This window comes from Colias eurytheme, chromosome 29 (genome assembly GCF_061535395.1).
Source record: "Colias eurytheme isolate Ceu_HAF_F1 chromosome 29, ilColEury1 Martin Lab GWU primary, whole genome shotgun sequence".
Classification (NCBI taxonomy): Eukaryota; Metazoa; Arthropoda; class Insecta; order Lepidoptera; family Pieridae; genus Colias; species Colias eurytheme.
In genome coordinates this window covers 6,199,203-6,222,480 of record NC_143008.1, presented here as the reverse complement: position 1 = coordinate 6,222,480, position 23,278 = coordinate 6,199,203, and the positions used below count along the sequence as shown (strand labels likewise).

Below are 23,278 nucleotides of genomic sequence, written 5' to 3'. Positions count from 1 at the left end.
ACATTGAAAAATTAATCTCACGTACGACACACGATTTGTCGTCACGATATATTATCGTTACGTGTAAAACGTACAACCACAGACGATATGTTGTACTAGATAGTGCTAGTGAAGTTATCGTGTCATTTTTTGCATATGTGCAAAGCTTTCATTAATGTTGAATTAAATATCAGTATAGTTTCGAGCGCCTTTGCGAGAGGACGTTATATGAAATTAAAATATAATTATGACAATTATATTTATAAAACACATTTAGTATTTTTTGCAATATTTCTTTTTAAGTTTTTTTTGTATTTTCGATTTGAACAATCAACGGCTAATTTCGAAGTGCCATTGTAATGTTTACATTCCCTTTTGAAATAGTAAAAATATTACACCTTTTATTTACAAAAAAAATTGTCACATCTGAATTTTCCTTTACAAAAAGAAACTTTTATTTTTTTCTTTATTACACAAATTTCACTATCTAGTCCATATAATCTGTGGTTGTAAACCGATTGGTTCTATATTTTCGAGTCCATGTCGTGTGACGTCACACTAAACGTCACCAATCGTTTCTTCTTCGCAAACAATTTGATACGTGATCAGGTATTCAGGGTACGCCTGGAAATAAATAAATATGTTAACATTATGAATATATTAGTGAGTTTTTTGTTGATTGAAGTCTGCTATAAAAATAATTACTTGTATTTGTATATTGCATAATTGCATATAGCTTTTTGTATTTTAAATCGAGTTTGGTCCGGGATTCGGCAGGTTGCCGTTCTACCAGATATCTATGTATTTTAGTTAGTTAGGTACGGCATCATCATGTACAACATACATCGGGCTGGTTTTATGAAATCCTAACTGTTAAAGTAAATTTATTTATTATCTGTGTTATTCTAAATTGCGTGCCTTCCGCGGTGTATAATCTATGCTCTCTCTCTGCTCCGTGACATTATAGCGACTGTATGTGTTCCCGGTAAGTAATCAGTGTTTGTGACTCATTAACCCCATCACTAACCGATGCTATTTATACCGATCGATCGATTTATGCTATTGATACCGATGCGTATATCCGATATCCGGTATCCGATATCCGATATCCAGTATCCGTTATACCTGTTCCCCGCGGTACACGACGTGCTCCGGGTAGCAGAGCCCCCCGCTGGTCGGCGCTCCGGCCACGCTGTGGTGGCCCGGCGGCGCGTGCGCCATCTTCATTGCGCTCGACAGTTGGAAAGCCCTGCCGAGAGTCACTCGACATAGGAGCATTTGTCTGGAAGAAACGGTGATATACGGTAAATGCTATTAAATAAGGATATTATAAAAGAGTATGCAAAGTGGTAAATACAGATTTAAATAAGGATATTAGTATAAAAGATATGTGATTTAAATAAGGATATACAGGGTGTCCCACTGTTAGTATACTAAGCTCAAAGGAGGTTATAGTTTTGCATACGCTGAGTACGTAAAAAATACTTATAAGATTCCAGACGCATTTCTTTTTTCAAATAGATGAATTCTTAAAACTCTATGTGTACACCCATAACAAGCAACCCGCCCAACTTTGCCATCCGCACGTGAGCTATCGTTTAAGATTATGTTTTCATAGATAAAATGCTCACATTAGCGAAGCGGTATATGCCGGCTGCGCGAAGCTAGAGAAGAAAACATGGTTTTTAAGGAAAAAATTTTCAAAAAAATTTTGACTTAATTTTTTTGTTTAAGTATTTTTTACGTGATCAAAGTATATAAAACTACAAGTCCCTTCGCGCTTAGTATAACGAAAGTGGGCCACCCTGTATAATAAATCTACCCTCACCTATGACACAAATAACAGCTCCTATCCTTGTGCGCTATACACCCGGATCCGCCTCCAAACCCGTACACATACTGATTGCTCTTCGACGAATGTTCCGCGAAGTATATACCCGCGCCGAACATACCGCCTGTAATTTATAGAAATTTTTAAAAATTACATAAATTTTTTCCTTAAAAAAAATTCCCTCATGAAGCCCGAGTCCTTGCAGTGGGAACGTATATGGGCGGATTATGATGCTGGACAATTAATGGTTATTTTTCAACTAAAATGTATTCAAACTCAAACACATTTATTTATTCAATTAGACTTCCTCTAGAAGCACTTTTGAAACGTCATTACATATTTTTAACATTTACCACCGATTCGGAAAGCAGTATCTACGGAGAACAACCGGCAAGAAACTCCATAGTTGCTCTTTTTAATCATGTCAGTTTTACAATTTAATTTTACAAATTACATATGTAACATCATATATTATAGTAATATGCCAAAGAACTGTCCTGTGGTTTTTACGCGACAACCCTCCATGGGTTTTTATCGTCCATATATTCCTTAATACTGTAATAGGCTCTCTGAACTAGTACATTTTTATATAAGTTTTAAATTTATTGTACTAAAATGGTAATTTCTTTTATATTTGGAACTGTTATGAGTATTTGTTCTACAGTGCACTCTACACACTTACCTATATACGCGTGTCGCTCATCAAATCCCTTTTGCACTATCGCGTTGATGAACGGAGATCCATGGAACAGCATCCTTTCCCCAGAACTACCCCCATTCTCTTCGCACACCTCGCTTCGACGACGCACGTACCGCTCCCAGAGACGGCCGTTCACTATCTTTTGTATCTGTGTAGACAGACAAAAAAATTACTGGTTAGTAATAATTATTATTGACTAACTGTGCCCCGCGGTTTTACCCGCATTGCTCCACTCGTGTTTAGCGTGATGATATATAACCGATAGCCTTTCTCGATAAATGGACTAACACCGAAAGAATTTCTCAAATTACCAGTAGTTCCTGAGATTAACGCGTTCAAACAAACAAACTCTTCAATATTATATAGTTGATCATTGATGCATTTGTACGGAGAGACAAAAACAATATTTTGTAACAGGTCATCATTGTTGTTGATTGAACTTCTATATCCGTGCGTGGACTGACCATAAATTAATCTTAAAACTGTTTGAAGTTATCGTAATGGATAAGACACTATTTCACTAGTATAAGAATAAATAGAAAAAAAGTTGTTATGACCGACGCTAAGGTTTCTTACAAATAACAAACTAGCTTTCTTAGGCTTAAAAAAAACGACTTTTTAACTCTTTTTATTTTCTAGATACTCTAACAACACGATAGACCATGGAATATCAATTTATACTAACTTTATGCAACATTTCATTACTTTAATTCCCAACTTATTTTTTTAACTTAACACGATGACATTGTGATTCGGATACATTTTTTTTTATCTTTATAAATCATTTATTATCACATTGCACGGAGGCCTGCATCTCGCGCTCCACTATGCAGTACTCTTCCATCTTCTCCTATCTCCTCTCCACTCTACTCACCCGCACAACGTGGTATCTAGTGAAGTGGCCGCCCGCGTTGTCGCGGTGCGCCCGCACGGAGGCCTGCATCTCGCGCTCCACTATGCAGTACTCTTCCATCTTCTCCTATCTCCTCTCCACTCTACTCACCCGCACAACGTGGTATCTAGTGAAGTGGCCGCCCGCGTTGTCGCGGTGCGCCCGCACGGAGGCCTGCATCTCGCGCTCCACTATGCAGTACTCTTCCATCTTCTCCTATCTCCTCTCCACTCTACTCACCCGCACAACGTGGTATCTAGTGAAGTGGCCGCCCGCGTTGTCGCGGTGCGCCCGCACGGAGGCCTGCATCTCGCGCTCCACTATGCAGTACTCTTCCATCTTCTCCTATCTCCTCTCCACTCTACTCACCCGCACAACGTGGTATCTAGTGAAGTGGCCGCCCGCGTTGTCGCGGTGCGCCCGCACGGAGGCCTGCATCTCGCGCTCCACTATGCAGTACTCTTCCATCTTCTCCTATCTCCTCTCCACTCTACTCACCCGCACAACGTGGTATCTAGTGAAGTGGCCGCCCGCGTTGTCGCGGTGCGCCCGCACGGAGGCCTGCATCTCGCGCTCCACTATGCAGTACTCGCTGTCGGTGGACGAACATTCGCTTGACGGTGTCACGTCTACTAGTGTTGTGCCGCCGTACCATTCTGTGAGGGTAGTTTGAGAAAATCACTATTTATAACATTTTTTAGTTTAAGTTTTCAGTGCAGCTTGCACGTCAACTTGTGTTGTGACACCGTGCTGACATATTTAACGGGGTAAATTATAAAAAAATATTCAGGATTTCGATGTGAATCAAATCGTGGCATTTATTCCCATTTCCCATACATAAGGGCGAAACAAATTATATTTATTGTAAAATAATTGAATAAATGTATGAACCATTGCAGTAATTTAAACAGAGCAGCGTTGTTTAAACATTCATTCAAATTAACACTTTATTGAGTTGCAGTTATGTTCAAATTCTTTTGTATACGCTTATTAGCAAACTCTGCTTAATACGCATAGGCATAGTTTTGCCTCGGACATTATTTGGACGCAATTTTAAATATAATTGTATTACGTTTACTGTACACCAATATTATGAAGCAATTTTTTTTTTCAAATAATAATTTTAGGAATCAAAGTGACCCCAAGATAGGAAATTAATAAATGAATAAATAAATCTCACCATTATGTGACTGTAAACTATGTCTCGCCGCTTTTAGCAGCCTGTGTCTATGTCCGTAAGCAGCCACGCCCACCGCGCGAAGATCTTCATGCGACATCTCTGATAGAATATCCACTGTGATTTGTTCCCGGTCGAGTACTGGCGCTAGTTGTTCTAGACCGACGCTGGAAGAAAAAAAAGACGGGTTGCACTGGGGGAGTGCCGGCAGAAGTGAAAACTTGATTATTAACGTTGAGCATGTTTGATATCCATCCGTCTTACGCTTTTTCGATCAGGCCACGTGTCCTGACGCGAGTTTAAGATTTATACCCAACGCCGCTAAAGAAGTTTTCACTTCAAAAAGATGTGTGTCACTCGGGGACTGCCGCGGTAAAGCCGCGCCCGTCGGAGCGGGGAGCGTGAGGTTTTTTCGTTACGGAATTTCTGGATTCGGTCCCCGCGTTCAAGGCCCGCGATAGAAGCTATGCAATAGCTTATGGCAATATAAATAAAAATATATAAAAAAAATTATTGACAAAACATAATTTAGGTTGTAGGAAAAGTCAACAAAATTACCAATTCTTAAAATTTTGCACTTAAAATGCAATAGAAATAAATATATTTTGACACAAAAAGATAGGACAAGACACAACAATTTATTATGACACTAGCTTTCCACCTGCGGCTTCGCCCGCGTTTTAAAAAAAAAACCCGCATAGTTCCCGTTCCCGTGGGATTTCCGGGATAAAACCTAGCCTATGTCACTCAGAAATGATGTAGCTTTCCAACAGTGAAAGAATTTTTCAAATCTGCCAAGTAGTTTCGGAGCCTATTCAATTCATACAAACAAACAAACAAACAAAAAATCAAACCTTTCCTCTTTATAATATTTGTATAGATGTATAGATTAATGATGTTTATTTTTTTATTGAAAATTGATTGGAATACGTAGAGTAGATATAAAATGACACTTTCAACTATTAATTATTGAACAGCTGTTCAAGCTTATAATGCATACGTTAACAGCCTGTAAAGAATCGTCACAGTTCACTATTTTATTTCCTAGTGAACACTCCTTCTTCTTTACCAAAAATAAATCATCCTTTTTCCAGTATTTCCAAGGCTCGGCCTGGTAAAAAGACCCCGACCTTTTCGACCAGTAGTTGCTGGCCATAACCTGGTAACTGGCAACACAAGCAGGAAGGTCTGCGGAGGAAGGTGGATAACCAGCTCTCACCTGGTGAGGAAGGTGTGCAGCGACTCCGAGGTGGAGAGAGCTGATGCTGGTCTACCTGCTGCGTCCTCCAGACTACCGCGGGATCCCTCCGACCAGTAGTTGCTGGCCATTACCTGAAATTGGCAAATGTTTTGGTAAAATTAATGCAAAACAATGCTAGAACTATTCATTAGTTACAACTAACGGCCTTACTAATAAAAAGTTAAACAATGGATAAATTTGTACCATTTTCTACCATAGCTGTGTCCTGTTCTTGCTCACATGAAACGTCAATCATAAAAACAAGACAGGTTTTTGCAATAAATAATCCATTGCATAGCGAATGGGTAACATCGCTGAGGAAAGTAAAACATTATATTTTAGTTTTAAAATTGGTAGTTAAAATAATTAAATCACCTTAAATTTATATCAATCGGTCAAAGTCATTTAGAATTAAGTTAGTCATTGTGTCAACTTAAATAACTTTTGTATTTATAGTCAATCAATATACAAAAACATCATTGAGGGGCGTCCATAAATTACGTATTTTTTTTGTCACGTAATTTATGGACGCCCCCTTATCCAACCAACTCAGTAATATAACATACCGGCAACGGCAGTGGAACCGTATCCCCGCTCGGCAACAACACGGGCAGTCTTGGCGGGGGCAGTGGTAACAACGCGGGGGGCGCAGTCGCCGGGGCTTCGCCCTCCGCGGCCCCGGTCATAGCGTCCGAGAGCAGAGACCGCACGTCCTCCGCCCCCGCCAGTTCGACGGCCGTTTGCCCTTCTTGGTTCTTGAGGAACGGGTCCGCGCCGTGCGCTAGCTGAGCGTGGGAATAGCGTGGTGTTATTAAATAAATAGTAGATGAAATTTGGTTATGACTTTAGAATTTTGACATCTCATTCAGTATTTTTTAATACTTAGATATTAAATGTGTGACTGACCGGTTGGCTTGGTTGGTAGTGACCCTGCCTTTCAAGCTAGAGGTCGTGGGTTCGATTCCCACACGGGGCAAATATTTGTGTGATGAACATAGATGTTTGCTCTGTGTCTGGGTGTTAATTATCTATTTAAGTATGTATTTAAAATTATATATGTATGTTTATCAGCCATCGGATTTCCATAACACAAGCGAAAAGCTTAGTATGGGATAAGATCGTGCCGTGAGTGAAAAATGGCCTGAAATATTTATATTTATATTAAATTTTAGGGGCAAATTTGCAATTGCACAGGAAATATGATTCCCCCTATAATTCTTTACAAATATTCTACCAGTATGCACTTGTGTATCGTATAGTGATATTTTAACAGGCGCCTGCCTGTTAAAATATCCCCGCCAGTTCCCCTCTCACATTAATGGTATCCCAAATGAGGTATTGACGAGCAGCTAGCACACCTGTGTGCCGCTTCGAGACCCCATTCGCTGGCTATGCTTCGGAGGGGTGCCGCTGATCACTAATACAGCGGGGTCCACCCGCACCCCACTCGGCGGCGGCGTTGGGCGGGGTGCCGCATGTCCCCACTCACCAGCAGCGCGCACAGCTGGGTGCGCGCCTTGTGCGCCGCCTCGTGCAGCGGCGTGAAGCCCCAGCGGTCGGCGGCGTTGGGCGGGGTGCCGGCGCGCAGCAGCAGCGCGGCCAGCTCCAGGTGCCCGTACGAGGCCGCGTTGTGCAGCGGCACCAGCCCGCCCTTGTCGCGCGCCGACACCGCCGCGCCCGCCTCCAGCAGCGCCTCCGCCACCTCCAGGTTGTTGTAGCCCGCTACGACCAACCATCGACTTATTGAGATTGTCAAATTGGTGAACGTATCGAAAACCATTAATTTATCACCATTCTAATAACGACCAATGTTGTTATCATCAAAATAAAACAACATCACCAACAACGTTTGATCTTGTTATTATTGGTAACGTCAAATCGATGAACGTATCGAAAACCATCTATGTTATCACGGCTACAACCGAGCGAGTTATTGGGACCATCAAATTGGTATCGAAAACCATCAATGTTATAATCGTAAACATTCTAATAACGAGTAATATTATTACAATCAAATAACTATCTAAATCAAAAACGTTCGACCGAGTTATTGGGACCGTCAAATTGATGAACGTATCGAAAACCATCAATGTTATAATCATAACCATTCTAATTACGACTAATGTTGTTATCATCAAAGTCAAAACCATCACGAACAGCGCTCAATCTTATTACTGTCAAATTGATGAACGTAACAAAAACCAACATTGCTATCACCATTCCAATAACGTGCAATGTTATTACCATCAATATTACAACCATCTCAAATGTCATTAGTACGAGGATCGTTTTCATTACCACAAATAAATTAATTGGTATAATTTATGCCATTATTTTTGTCAATAGTAACATCAATTTCACGATCAACACCAAAGTTATTGATAATATTAATATGCGAAATGCCTCGCAACACAGCGGGGTCCACCCGCACCCCACTCGGCGGCAGCGTTGGCTTATTACCATAAGTCGTTTATATCGTAATTTTTCAGACTTTTTTATCACGTTTTTAATATTTTTCACTAGTCACTACACTTATTCAGTATACTAAAATTATAGTATAATAAGTTATAACATTAATACATCCTATTTAGAGATCACATTAGAAAAAAAATATAACTGAATTCGTTTTTATTCTTCTAGATTATTGACATGCTTTTGACATCATAGATACTACCCAAAATTGAGCAAAATTGGTTTGTTATGACTTTAATTCACAAGTTTTAGGTTAGTTAGAGAGTTATATGAGTAATAATCGTGGTTAGTGATGGTCCATTATAATAATGGTATAATTTTTCCTTTAAAATGTGGTCCAGTAATAAGTGGAGTACCCCAGGGACTATTATTACTACTATCTTGGGACCTATATTGTTTGTATTATACACTGACGATATTATCTAACAAAACTTAAGAACTTTAATAAATAAGCTTCTAAAAACAAGAGAAAACTATTACAATTATTATATTTTTCATATAATACAACGCTGATATTCAATTTAATCGTTTGATATATTTTGGTAGATAAATAAATCCATAGATATATTTTTAACTAAAATTTCCATACCTGCTAAATGTAGTGGTGTCGAATTCCTTCCATGTGCGTCTCGACAATTCACATTTTGTGGCGTTATTAATTTCCTGTAACAATAACAAGTCTTAAATAATAAAAAATTTGTAAAAACTACCCGAAAAACAAATTATACATATGTATTTAATATGCCCAAAAGCCACCAGAGAATCTGGCGATATATTAATTAGCTGCCCATATAACAGGACAAAACGGTCAAGCATGTGTCTCACCTAGCCCTAGCAAGGTCTCCTCTCTTAGCCGCGTCCAACAAGGCCGCGTCTCCCCTCAAAGCATCTGCTGTATCACTATCCCCCGCGCGAACTAATTGTAACGGTGTTAGACCGTCACGGTTACGTCGGGTCGGGTCTGCGCCGTGCTGTGAAATAAATTTGTAAAATGTTTGTCAAAATGATTTGTCACTTCAAATTAAACAAATTCAAAATTATATCGGAAGAAACGCGTAGCTAATTTTACCATCCGTTTGAACGATTTAAACTTGCGAAAAAAAGGTTAAATAAACACAAGGAAACTCTATTCTATCTACGTAGTACGTTTTATTGGCGTTTCGTATTAGGTTAATTTTTGGACTTGTAAATTTGTTTTTTTTTTTATTAATTATTTTTTCGTGTTGACAATCCCCCCCACCCTTACCTTCAACAACAACCGAACTATATCCGCCTTCCCCTTAGCAGCGGCCTCATGCAATGGTGTGAATCGCCACAAGTCCGCCGCGTTCACACCCGCACCAGCTGACACTAGCAGCTCTGTGACTTCGTAGTGCCCGTAGGAACACGCATTGTGTAGGGGCACTAGACCTCTAAAAATACGAGTTTCACTATTAAGTGTAAGTAATTGGGGGGAAAAATCTAAATAAATTGAGCAATAAAAGGAACGAGACTCAGAAAGACGGAGAAACAATATACATTCGTAGGCCACAAGATAATAATAAAACCACACATGTTGACTAACAACTCTGTGACTTGGTACTGTATGAACACGCCTTGTAGAGGGGCACTTGACCGAGAGGTAGTGTAGGTAGACCTACAGTAGTACGGTAGTGTAGGTACAAAAGGTCTAGTGAGAGTTCTCACTCTCACTAGTGCTACGAGGAAGCTGTTGCTAGTGTCATATCTAAATGCCGTGTAGTAGTAAAACCAGACTTGAAAAACTAGAGCATGAGGAACATGCCAATGTTAATTTCAGGAATACAGTAAGTGTGGTGTATAATCGTACTTTCGTAATCAATGAAAATCATTTGAGAATCACTACATAGTATAAAGAAAAGTCGCTTTCTCTTTTTATTAGGTTTTAGACAAAGCGGGCGAAGCCGCGGGCGGTAAGCTAGTAAAATTATAAAAAAGGAAAGCTAAGAAGAATTTGAGAAAACTTATTTAAAACACAAAAAATGACAACTTGATATTGAAATAGCGAACAAAACTCACCCTTTATCCTTTGCGTGAACGTCAGCGCCTCTTTGTAAGAGAAGTTGTGCGAGAGGAAGCCTATTGTACCTGAAAAAGAGACAAAATAATAAGAGAGTTATTTTTTTTAACGAATAGATATAAATGTATATCGTCCTTTTTGACTATTAAGTTTTAATACCTAAAACTGTTACTTTAAAATGTAAATGCATAAAAGTTCATTTTGAAAGGTTAAGAAGTATCAAAGGTGTAAAACTTCTAATTACATAAAGTAAGCCAAAAGTGCCTTAAGAGGAGCCTCCCTAAATTTTATGTGAATTTGCATTAATATTCTGAAACAGTCACACATACAATCAAAATGGAACTTTAGTATATGATTTATTCGGTGTTTTTCTATCCATGTACAAGACAGTAATTGTAACATTTTCGCTCGATTCATTTTTTATTCAAAAAGAATGCCTTTTTTAAGGATTATTACATTTTTTTTAAGATTTACTTGGACTCTATGTCTAAAATAAATGTTAACAGTAACAAAATATAGTTTACTATCCAATCCCAAGATATTTTTTCTCTAGATCAATTATTACTTTAGTTATAAACGAAATAAGAATTGAGTCTTACGAGATTTAGTTTCGAGCTCGAACGCGATCAAAGAGCTCACGCGATATTCAACTTTATTACGGCTGTCTTAGCGTCTAGCACCGCGTAGCGGTCTAACCGGTCTCTCAGTGACAGAAATTATGTTAGGGAGCCTCCTCTTAAGGGGCTGACAACACCAAATTGAAGTTATTTGAGTAGTTTTTTAAAAAAAGGTATTTATTCTAGCCCATCAAAAAATATATATGTTAATATTCATCATATTTCGAAGACCGTGGACGGACTCGATAGGTAATTGGACGAAATCGGCTCGATAGAAAATAATTGCAAAGATTGGTCTTAAAATCATCATTAAACGATTCTGTCTTTATTTTTTGACGCAATTTAAAACACGAAGTCAACTGCATATTCATACCTGAGTCATATTTCACATATGACCCACACTTTTCCTTAAATCACATATTTTCTTATTATTTTCTTCTACGACCTGGCCCCGCCAAGTAACAGTGATTGCGCTCTTGTTTGCGCACACTGTCCAATTGTATGGGAGTAAACGAGAGTGCAATCACTGTTAAATTTGGTCTTAACAGCCCCTTAACTGTAACTCACCCAGCAGCAAAATGCAATGGCGTGGAATGTCTTCCATCTAGATCCCTACAGTTGACCAATCTCGGTCTCGCGTCCAACAGTGCTCTGGCTGCTTCAACATCTCCCGTCCGAGCTGCTTCGAGCAGTCGTACTGCTGCCGCGCTTGAACACGCATCTGTAGATAAATAAATAAATATTCAGGACAATAATTTTTACCAACGACACGATCTGATCCCATTCTAAGCTTTCGCTTGTGTCATGGAAACCAGAAGGCTGATAAACATACGTATATAACTTTAAATAAATACTTATATAGATAATTAACACTCAGACACAGAGCAAACATCTATGTTCATCACACAAATATTTGCCCTCGGTGGGAATCGAACCCACGACCAATAGTTATAGGTCAAAAGGTAAAGGTAGATCTACAAAATCGTCTAACCAGTCTCACCGTGCGCAGGCGCATCTATAGTGTCAGCTCCACACGCTAACAGCAGCCGGCACGCGGCAGCCGAGTCTCGTCTTGCAGCTCGAGATAACGCACTTTCACCGCGACCGTCACACGCGTTTACTTTTGCACCTGTTGAAGGGGTTTTTTTTAGGATAAGTACACTTTTTGAAGTGAAACTTCTTTATCGGGGTTGGAAAAAAATTTAATGTAACATTTTTTCGTTACGCGCCATCTTTTTCTTATCTTTACCACGCGTGATTCGACGTATTTCTGTAAAGTTGCATATAGTTAATTATTTTTTGAAAAATAAGGTCATAAAGAAGTTTCACTTCTTACGTGTGTACACTAGTACACGCACACATTTTTTTTATAGAATTTCGTTAAGTATAACCCAAAATGAGTTTTTTTTTATATTTTACAACAGACATATTATTTCGACTGTCTATAGAACTAAGGATTCTTGGATTCGATTCCTGGTCCGAACTTACAAAAAAAAAGTCTGGTCTGTCATAAAATGCATTTACCCCACACCCCACTTTAGATTCAGATATCTATAACATATTTGTAATGTATATCCTGGAAAAAGTTATAAAAATAACACCTTTACTTACCATGTCTCAGTAGTAAGTCCATAGCATCTAAATGCGAATGTTCCGTGGCCACATGTAATGGCGTCTGTCCCGCGTTGTTTTTTTCGTTCACTCGGGCCCCTTTGCGGATTAGTATCTCCATTACCTATTTAAATTATAAATCATGGATCAATTCTCTTGGAAACTGCGTCTTTTTCTTTGCTCAAAGGTTGCCTGGTAGAGATTTTAATTATAATACCGCCATTTGTGAATTGATTTTAAATAACATTTCAATTACATGTTTTGTTTGTTATTTTATGTACAACAAAAAAACTCTATAAAGTTATTGTAAAAAAATGTAATCTGTAACAAAAATAAGAATAATAATATGAATACCCACCTGTTTCCGTTTAGGATATACACTCGCAGCTGCACAGTGTAACGGCCTATCACCGGTGCCCAAGTGTTGAAAATTCACTAATTCCGTTATCCTCTCGTTGGGAATCGAACCCGCGACTGATTGGTTGCTGTGCATCGGTGTTAGATCCTGTAAGGATTAATATGAACATAAAATTTATAATTTATGGGTGTGGAGGAACGTGGAATACCTTCATTAAAAAAATAGTAAAATTATTTTTGTGATTTTTTTTTTAATTATTTTGGATAGGAAGGAAGCTGGTATTCCTCCATTAAAAAATAAGATAAATGTGTCGCTACATGGAATAGAATAGAATAGAATAGAAAAACATTTATTCCCAAAAAATGATACAGTACATTAAATTACAGACAACACTTATAACTAAAAAAAAAAGTATAACATTACATGTAGACGTAATAATATTATATTATATCTGTATCACCTGAGGGAAAGGGATTACTGACTCAGCATAAATGTTACAGCTGAGGCTGTAACGCTGTTATTCTGTCAGCACCATATTAAATAAAGAGTCGAGTGACTGTAAAGAGTATTCTAATTTTAATGTAGCGATTACGGACTAAATTATGGTATAAATTTATATATTATAAAGTATGAAAGTTTTGATGTCAAAAGTAAGTATGTACATAGTTTGCCAGTCAGAGAGGAAAATCGGCTGAGTGAGTTGAGAGGAAAACGAGATCAGCAATTAAAATGTGTAGAATTAAAATGAATGAGTGTAGAATTTATGAATTAATACTGCTAGCACCAAGTAGAAGAAGTTAAAGATATCTATTTCAACACAACACAAAAAATTATACATATAAAATAGTTAAATTAGGGATAGATGTTTATTAAATTTTGTTTTTTATTAATTTAAGTTCTGTTTATTGACTTTTAGGGCACGTTAATAAGTGACTCCACATTTTACATTTTGCACAATATAAAACGGGAAGGAACATTATTCATAGTGTTCAAAGAAATCACATTGCAACCCAATCACACTATCAGGTCTCAATATTTACGGGTTAAACATTATTATAATCTGCCCAGTAAATAAAAAGGCGCATACAATGAATATGTAAAATTATTATTCACTAGCGGTCCGCCCCGGCTTCGCCCGTGGTACATATTTACGTTTTCTCTACATACGAACCATCCTCGTACTTCAAGGAATATAATAAATAAGTTAATTATCGAAATCGGTCCACCCGTTCACACGTGATGCCGTGGCAACGCAAAACGGCTTTCATTTATATATATAGATTTATTTACAGGCAACAATTACACTAAAAATATCTTAAATAAGTCACAACTAGGGCCCATATCCAACTACCCGCAACTCACCTGTGTTTGATTGAGGGTAGACAGATGTTTCTTCACTCTAGCAGGTTCGGCCAAACGACACGCTTCGAGTAAGCAGTGGCCTCTGTATTCGACTGAAAAATAATATAAATTGTTTTAAATATTGATGGCTATTAAAGAAAGCAATAATGCTGAAAAAAAATGTTAAGGTAAATCTGAGGCAATATAAATAATACAAAAAGAGCGTGTGTACCGAGCACACGTGTCAAAAGTGAAATTTCTTTCGCAAGATTCAAAAATACCAAAATCGTCGCCTTACTCCATGACGTGACGGTATTGCCATGACGCGACTTTTAAATTTTACTCTCAACGCGCCTAAAGAAGTTTCACTTCAAAAAATTCCTATAACTCTTCACATCAAGTAGAGTTAAGAAGAGAAAGAGTTACTCACAAGCGAGTCTATCTCTTAGTTCTCTTGAAGGCGCTACATCGAGGGCTGACTTTCCATGGCAGTTCAGTAGGGTAGGATCCGCACCTTCACTTAGTAGTAGTGAGCAAACCTAGGGTATAAAGTATAGTTCTTTTTAATTAATTAAGTACACAGAACCACAAACAAAAAAAAGCATAAATATAACAATTTTCATAAAATTGAATAATTTATAATATTGTAATCGGTAAACACTACAAATTACATACATTCGAAAGTCGCTGGCGCACTAACAGCTCCGTCACTTCGTAGTGTAGAGCTAGTGTGAGTCGTATAGTGTGAGCTGTGTAGTGTGAGGGTGAGTTGTGTGTGAGTTGTGTTAGTGTGAGTTCTGTAAGTGTGAGTTGTGTAAGTGTGAGTGTGAGTTGTGTAGTGTGAGTGTAAGTGCGAGTTGAGTAGTGTAAGTGTGAGTTGAGTAGTGTAAGTGTGAGTTTTGTAGTGTAACTGTGAGTTGAGTAGTGTGTAGTGTGGGTTGTTTAGTGTGAGTGTGAGTGTAGCACACAAGCTCACCTCCAGCCGCGCCTTGCTAGCGGCCTCGTGCAGCGGAGTGAAAGCCCACAGATCGGTCGCGTTTACATCCGCGCCTGCGCGCACTAACAGCTCTGTGACTTCGTAGTGCCCGTAAGAACATGCGTTGTGCAGTGGTACTAGACCTCTGGAATGTGAAAAATAAGAGATAAATGGGGGTGTTTAAAATGTTATTCAAAAAATACGCTGTTAAATATAAACAAAAACATAATACATTGTTTTTGATGTTAAAACAAAACTACTAGTAATGATAATATGAATGATATTTTTTTCACAGCATAGTTGGGATAAAAGCGTGCGCTTTACGTTGAGCGGAGTCAGCAGTCACGCGAGCCACAAATATGAGTGTAGGTGTTAGTGTATATGAGGAAGTGTGTGTATGCAAACATTTACGTGCAAGTGTAACTGTTATAAATGTTTGTGTTTGTATAAGTGTGTATGTAAAAGTGTGTATTTTGTAAGTGTGTTACTTGTTTGTGTACACTTACCCTTTATCCTTAGCATGCACGTCGGCCCCCCTCTGTAGCAGTAACCTCACAGCCCTCGCTCTGTTATACCCAGCCGCTAAATGCAATGCGGTGGACCGTCGTCCATCACTAGCGTGAACATTTACATTGAGAGGGGTCAGGAGACACGCAAACCATGAGTGTGTATGTAGTGTATATGTGCTGGTGTGCGTGCAAGTGTTTATATGCAAAAAAAGTGCAAATGTGTGTGTTAAGTGTGTGTAGAACTGTGTATATAAAAACTTGTAAGTGCCAGTGTGTGTATGTAAAGTGTTTTTTGAAAGTGTATGTGTTTTTTACGTGTGTGTTAACTTACCCCTTATCCTTAGCGTGCACGTCCGCCCCCCTCTGTAGCAGTAACCTAACCGCTCTTGCTCTATTATACCCAGCCGCTAAATGCAATGCGGTGGACCGTCTTCCATCACTAGCGTGTACATTTACATTGAGCGGGGTCAGGAGACACGCTAGCCGCTCGTCGGCGCCCGAACGGGCCGCTTCTAGCACGTCCGCTGCGCAGTACTCGCCTAAGAGGGATAACGATCATATTAGGGTCAATGTGGGTAATTGTGAACAGGGGTGATTGGAAACAACTCCACTTACACTTTTAATACCTATTCGAAATGACTCCTCTTTTACAACAGCTGTAAATAATATTTCGTTATATAGATCCGATTCCGGGTTTTCAGACGTTTGGAAATTCATCTGACTGATTATAGAAAAATATTATTGTTAGTTGTTTACAATCACCCCTCTTCATAATTATCCTTGACTATATAAGTCATTAATATATGTAGTTAAAAAACTAAAAAAATACGCTCAAAGTAATGAAATTATTGTATTGTCGTCGACACTTATGTGTATAAAATTAGAATTGAATCTGCCCGTTTGAAGTGTTTCAAAATCGAGTCTAAAGGAGTCGGTTACATACTAACATACAAGTGAAGCTAATAAAAGCATTTTAAGAAGTATTGATAGGTAACCAACACAACATTCGTTCTTCAAAGACGGCACACTAAGAGCGTATACGCAATATGCGGGTAGCCGCATTACGGGTAGCCGTCCGGCTGACCGCAAGTACAATTATGTACGTAATATTCATTTCTATGCGCACTGCGATGCGGCTACCGCAGACCGCACAGTGCGCATAGGAATGAATATTACGTACATAATTGTGCTTGCGGTCAGCCGGACGGCTACCCGTAATGCGGCTACCCGCATTGTGCGTATACGCTCTTACGCACACACGATTAGACGTCAAAGTGAGTGCATGATTCAACTATCGTGAGCAAAAATTGTTTTTTGGTTTGTTGTCAGTCAGTCTGTCCCACTATTAGTCAGTCAGCTTACCTGTCAACACAGGCCTGGTAGCTGGATCGGCTAGGTCGAGCGGCGTCTTGCCCTCCGTGTTTCGTATGTTCGGGTCGGCTCCGTGTTGTAAAAGTGCTGAAAGTAGAAAAATAACTATATTTTACACGACGAGAGTTCAACTTTATCATAAAAATCTTATTATAAAATAAAATTTATTTGCTATTTAAGAAGTAAAACCAAAATTTGTAATTGTGATCTTATTTATCAATAGTGAATCATTGCAACAAACTGCTTTTATTTTTTCCAAATATTGTCTTCCAAATCTGTCTATGGATATTAATTCATAATTATTTAGCTCAATACAGTACCCATTTTCCCCTGAGGAATAGTAATGTGTATTACACATTATATTGACATGCATAATATGAATATACTAAATATTCATTGATACATATAATTAGAATTTATTAGATAATCTAACATAACAATTTCATAATATATTGAGAAACTATCGACTAATGGATTTGATTATATTTAACATAGATATTAACATTATCTAGACAAGTGAATGTGTTCTGGGGAAATGCGTTTGTTTTATTTTCGAGTGTATGTTTGTATGTACACTTTTTTGGCACGCCTTACAGCCAAACCACTGAAAGGATTTTGGTGTTGTTTCTATCATCGTAATGTACTAGTGGTATTAACAAATGCTACATAAATAAGCAGTTAGGTTTTATGTTTTCATAATAATAATTCATGTTTCGAACAAGAGATTATTAAGAGAAGCAATTTAAGGAATTCAAAATTTATTTCTTATAAAAATTACTACGAGAGTAGCGAATCAGATAATATAATAATTAATAAATATAAAACAAGTATGGTACAGTGAATAAGCTTAACTTATATCATAGGAGCGCATCGCCAACAAACTGTTTTACGGTTTTAAAATTTGTTTAAGTAAATATTAGTGTTATTAATTATAAAAAGTGTTAATTAAAAAAAAGATAAAATGCTTACCAATACAAACATCGATCTTGCCCTTAGCGGCTGCTTCATGCAGCGGCGTGTACCCCCAGTTGTCTCTAGCCGCCGGCGGAGCCCCGGCCGCCAGCAGAGCCCTAACCACGTCCGCGTGACCGAAAGAACACGCATTGTGTAGCGGTTGCAGGCCTCCTTCGTCACGCGCTTGTAGCGCAGCCCCACCAGCGATTAGGATCTCTACGACTTCACGACGACCATACCCTGAAGTTATGTATTTTGTTTATAATATTATGGAGTAATATGTAAAGGAAGGTGTTATTCTTTCAATCAAGGAGGGTTGAAATTTGAAGGGGACTGATGTTGTGGTACAATTTGTCAGTATGCAAAGTAATTGCTACTAAGTTACATATTATTTTATTAAACCATTTATTGAACAGAAGAACAAAACATGAAAATATACAGTTAAGCATCACATAAATATGATGTTACACATACTAAATATGATGTTATAAAGGAAGCTTGAGAGGTAGTCACAACATAATATAAAACAAAGTCGCTTTCTCTGTCTGTATGCTTAAATCTTTGTAACTACGGAACGGATTTTGATGCGTTTTTTTTTATAGATTAGGTAGAGTGATTCTCGAGGAGGGTTTTACTATATAATTTAGGTTTTAGACAAAGCAGTCGAAAATGCGGTTGGATAGCTAGTCTACTATATACCATGGTGATTGTGACCATGCAGGTAATGTTTTAACCAATTGAGTATTTGAATAAAAAAAAATTATTGATTTTTTTTATGTATTTTGAAACTTTATTATTAATAATATTGATATTTAATGCAAATAACTTCAAAAAAAATTTTTTCCGTTAATTATAAGCAATTAAAAATTGATGAAATTTAAGTTAGAATCACGTGACTAAAAACGCGCCATGACTGGTCACCACAGTTGTGACGTCATAATGTTATAGCTATTATTAACTGCAGTACATAGCGTTTACATGTACGATTTGTTAGTTGGTTCCGAATTAGTTAGTTAGTTACGAATAATATTCTTGATGTTGATATATTTATGATCACCGATTTTTGTCAGGAGTTGCCTTTGTAGTATTCGTACATAATGATACAAAACGATAACTTTTGAGGTTCGCCATTTTTAATAGGGATGTAACGATACCGATACCGATACCGATATATCGGCCGATATAATCGGCAAGCCGATATATCGGTATCGCCGATTATAAAACAACCGATACCGATATCAAACAATTCAAAAAACCTCGCCCAATGAACGATGCGGGAGGCCGCCCGCGCGTGCACACTTTGTTTTTTGAAAAAACTCTACCAATAGTAAACTTTTATTAGGAACTGATTGTATGTGTATAACTTAAAGTTTAACTAACTTTGCAAAATAATAATACTAAAATAAAGGGTTTTCTTGTTTTTTGATTTGGCATTGTTATTTAAAAGAATACGATTTACAGTTGAGTCTCTGTTAAATGTTGGTAACTTTTATGCATAATTCTCTATTTATTTTTCTACCAAGCCATCGATATCGGTATCGGTATCGGTATCGCCGATATTTGATTACAAATATCGGTATCGGTATCGTATCGGCAAAATCATGTATCGTTACATCCCTAATTTTTAATATAAATTTAAATAATATAATTAACAATTAATATAATTAATCGAAGTGTCTAGTCGTCCGCTAAACGGATGAATAAAATAAATTGGTCGTCCGATTACCGGATGAATAAAATAATTTAATCGTCCGATTACCGGATGAATAAAATAATTTAATCGTCTGATTATTCGGATTAATAGATAACCTTTTAACACTAAAGCCAGTTGGGTTGGACTAAAGCAAAGGGGGCGCAGTACTTAGAAAATTTTTGATGGAGTTGGTGTCATTATAACACCTATTTATTATTGTTTTATCGTAAAGATTACGCTAATATAAGCATGTTTTATAGGAACAACTTTTCTCTAAAATCAAAAATGGCCGAGATATTCGCCCTTAATTCGTTAGGTTAGGTTAGCCTTTAGGTTAGGTTAGGTTAGGTTTCTTAAAAAAAAACTACACAGAAATAGGAGCCCCGCGAAGCGGGGCTCCGTCGACGCGCCAAAAAAAATCAAGTTTAGGTTAGGTTAGCCGTTAGGTTAGGTTAGGTTTCTTAAAAAAAAAACTAAACAGATATAGGAGCCCCGCGAAGCGGGGCTCCGTCGACGCGCCAAAAAAATCAAGTTTAGGTTAGGTTAGCCGTTAGGTTAGGTTAGGTTAGGTTTCTTAAAAAAAAAAAACTAAACAGAAATAGGAGCCCCGCGAAGCGGGGCTCCGTCGACGCGCAAAAAAAAAATCAAGTTTAGGTTAGGTTAGCCGTTAGGTTAGGTTAGGTTAGGTTTCTTAAAAAAAAAACTACACAGAAATAGGAGCCCCGCGAAGCGGGGCTCCGTCGACGCGCAAAAAAAAAATCAAATACCTACGTGTGCCCTCCTCCCCCCTCCCCCCCCCCACAAAAAACCTATAATACGTGCGGCAGTTCTCTAAAGAAACCCCGATAACCTAACTATATAGATAAATAGATGTTATCGGACGATTAAATTATTTTATTCATCCGGTAATCGGACGACTAATTTATTTTATTCATCCGTTTAGCGGACGACTAGCTTTGTCCATAATTAATATGTAATTTAATAATGACAACAAAATTAAATAGATCAAAACACTGTATTTATTATTAACACTTATTAGCTTCACCTGTATGTTTGTATGTAACCGACTCCTTTCGAAGTTTCGACTCGATTTTGACCCACTTAAAACCGACGGATTTTGTTCAAATTTTGAACACTTATCAAGATCCGATGACAATACAATAATATCATAAATTTATCCTGATAAGGATCGCCAGGATCAGCTTAAAACATATGTTTGTATGTAACCAATTCTCCTTTCGATTCGATTTAGACCCACTATAAACAGACGGATTTAATTTAAATTTTGTATACTTATAAAAACCCGGTAACAATACAATAATTTCATGAATTTATCTTTTTATCCTGTTTAGTTTTTCAAACTATATTTAATTTTCTATCAACTGCAATGAGTGAAAACTAACATTGTGACGTCACACGCGATCGGGTGACGCTTCGGGAGTTGTCGGCGTGTCTTCGGTACTGGATTCAAAGACTAATTTTTATTCTGAAATAACTTTTGAATTATTGCAAAAAAAATAATAATAAAAACAGTTTTGTTATAAAACTAATATATAATCTTTCGATTTATCACAAAAAAAAATTTAATTCAAATACTCAATTATATTTTTGTCTATGTATTTTATCTTGTGATTTTGATAAGAGACTTAAGTAATGACTTTTTCCATTATATTCTACTAGCTTCCGTACGCGGCTTCGCCCGCGTGGTGTTTTGATAAAAGTAGGGATGTAACAATACCGATACCGATACCGATATATCGGCCGATATAATCGGCAAGCCGATATATCGGTATCACCGATTATAAAACAACCGATACCGATATCAAACAATTCAAAAAACCGCGCCCAATGAACGATGCGGGAGGCCGCCCGCGCGTGCGCTCTTTGTTTTTTGAAATACTCTACCAATAGTAAACTTTTATTAGGAACTGATTGTATGTGTATAACTTAAAGTTTAACTGACTTTGCAAAATAATAATACTAAAATAAATAGTTTTCTTGTTTTTTGATTCGGAATTGTTATTTAAAAGAATACGATTTACAGTTGAGTCTCTGTTAAATGTTGGTAACTTTTATGCATAATTCACTATTTATTTTTCTACCAAGCCATCGATATCAGTATCGGTATCGCCGATATTTTATTACAAATATCAGTATTGTATCGGCAAAATCATGTATCGTTACATCCCTAGATAAAAGGTAGCCTATGTTGATTGTATGTGCCAAATTTCATCAAAATCGGTTGAGAGGTTTAAGCAGGAAAGCGTAACAGACAGACTGACAGTCAGAGTTACTTTCGCATTTATAATATTAGTAGGGATTAAAGTAAACAAAATTTCTATGACTTTACACAATGATCTACATTTAACTGGCTATGTGGGTCTCATATTACTGGCAATATTATTTGTAAATAAAAAGCAACATAATAATTTATTTAGCTATTGTAATACTTCAGCATGCACTCACTTGCATAGTTTAATAAATACATAAAGATTAATTACTTGGAAGACCTTTAACTTGTGTAACAATCAGAACAAGCACTTATTTCGCATTCGTCAATGACCTTAATACTTGAGTTTGCATTTTATATCATATTTAGAGCAGCCATACAAATTTGAAAACAAATTGAATTAAATGTTTCAGCTAACTGGAAATCACAATAAGCGACAAATTTATGACTAATTGACAATAAGGAAACACGAATTGAGATAAATCACGACCAGAATCACCGAGCGTGAAACAATTATGCAATTTTAAAAACACAATCCTTTCACTCCATTGTTTTTAACCAGTGATACCAATTTGTCACACATATTAAACTTAATACTTTAAACATACCCGCAGCAAAGTGTAGGGGTGTAGATTTACGGCCAGCGGTGTCCCTTGCATTCACAGTTTGCGAATTCACTAACTTTTTTACACGACTCGCATCGCCAGTTTTGCAAGCCTCGAATAATTCGCGTAGAGGATCCGTCGGGGCCGGCAGAGAATCCAAAGCCGACCCGAGCATAGAACGGCGGCTAGACATTTTATCACATTTACTCGTTAACCACTGTACATGGACATAATTAAACAAAAATACTCGATGAAAACACGTAGAGTAGGTACAGTTTATTGCTCTGAGGTACAGCTGCTTTGAGACTTTTGACAATCTTAAATATTGATGTTGCCACATATGCCATTCATTATTATTGTGTACACCACAGACTATATAGATTGTTTTGTGAAACAATCACAGAAATAGAAAAAAAAAGACAACTTTTTAAGTCGCAACCGCAAGCAAATTGTATTATTTCTGTGATAATTTCACTGTTCACAAAAGCCCGCCGTTGCGTCGTTTACGTAATTTTTTAATAATTAGTAATATCACCATTTTTTATATGTAGTTGAAACCAAATTTTGATACAATAATTTCTAGTTATCATAAAATATACATATAGTTTTTGATTTCTTTTTGTGTTCTTTTGAGAGTTACAGGTGCAGAATCAAATGAAGAAGTAACAAATCAATGATGATCTT

At 37.4% G+C, this 23,278-nt stretch overlaps 1 protein-coding gene across 2 annotated transcripts; it reads right to left on the bottom strand.

The window, feature by feature from the left end:
• Positions 1 to 460: 460 nt before the first annotated feature.
• Positions 461 to 22,863, bottom strand: Tnks (tankyrase). Of its 2 annotated transcripts, none has more exons than XM_090117767.1 (24): positions 22,598 to 22,863; positions 18,082 to 18,306; positions 17,104 to 17,199; positions 16,073 to 16,280; positions 15,233 to 15,377; positions 14,687 to 14,795; positions 14,278 to 14,369; positions 12,916 to 13,062; positions 12,558 to 12,681; positions 11,938 to 12,075; positions 11,514 to 11,667; positions 10,329 to 10,397; positions 9,538 to 9,703; positions 9,117 to 9,262; positions 8,881 to 8,954; positions 7,309 to 7,541; positions 6,386 to 6,604; positions 5,799 to 5,911; positions 4,583 to 4,746; positions 3,901 to 4,058; positions 2,493 to 2,658; positions 1,808 to 1,934; positions 1,105 to 1,261; positions 461 to 603 (listed from the first exon to the last, which is right to left on the bottom strand). In XM_090117767.1, the coding sequence occupies exons 1-24, from the start codon at positions 22,785 to 22,787 to the stop codon at positions 538 to 540; spliced, it is 3,486 nt and encodes a 1,161-aa protein (XP_089973893.1). In that variant the 5' UTR covers positions 22,788 to 22,863; the 3' UTR covers positions 461 to 537. The 2 variants fall into 2 exon arrangements, with proteins under 2 accessions (XP_089973893.1, XP_089973892.1); XM_090117766.1 differs by having other exon boundaries at positions 11,947 to 12,075.
• Positions 22,864 to 23,278: the final 415 nt, after the last annotated feature.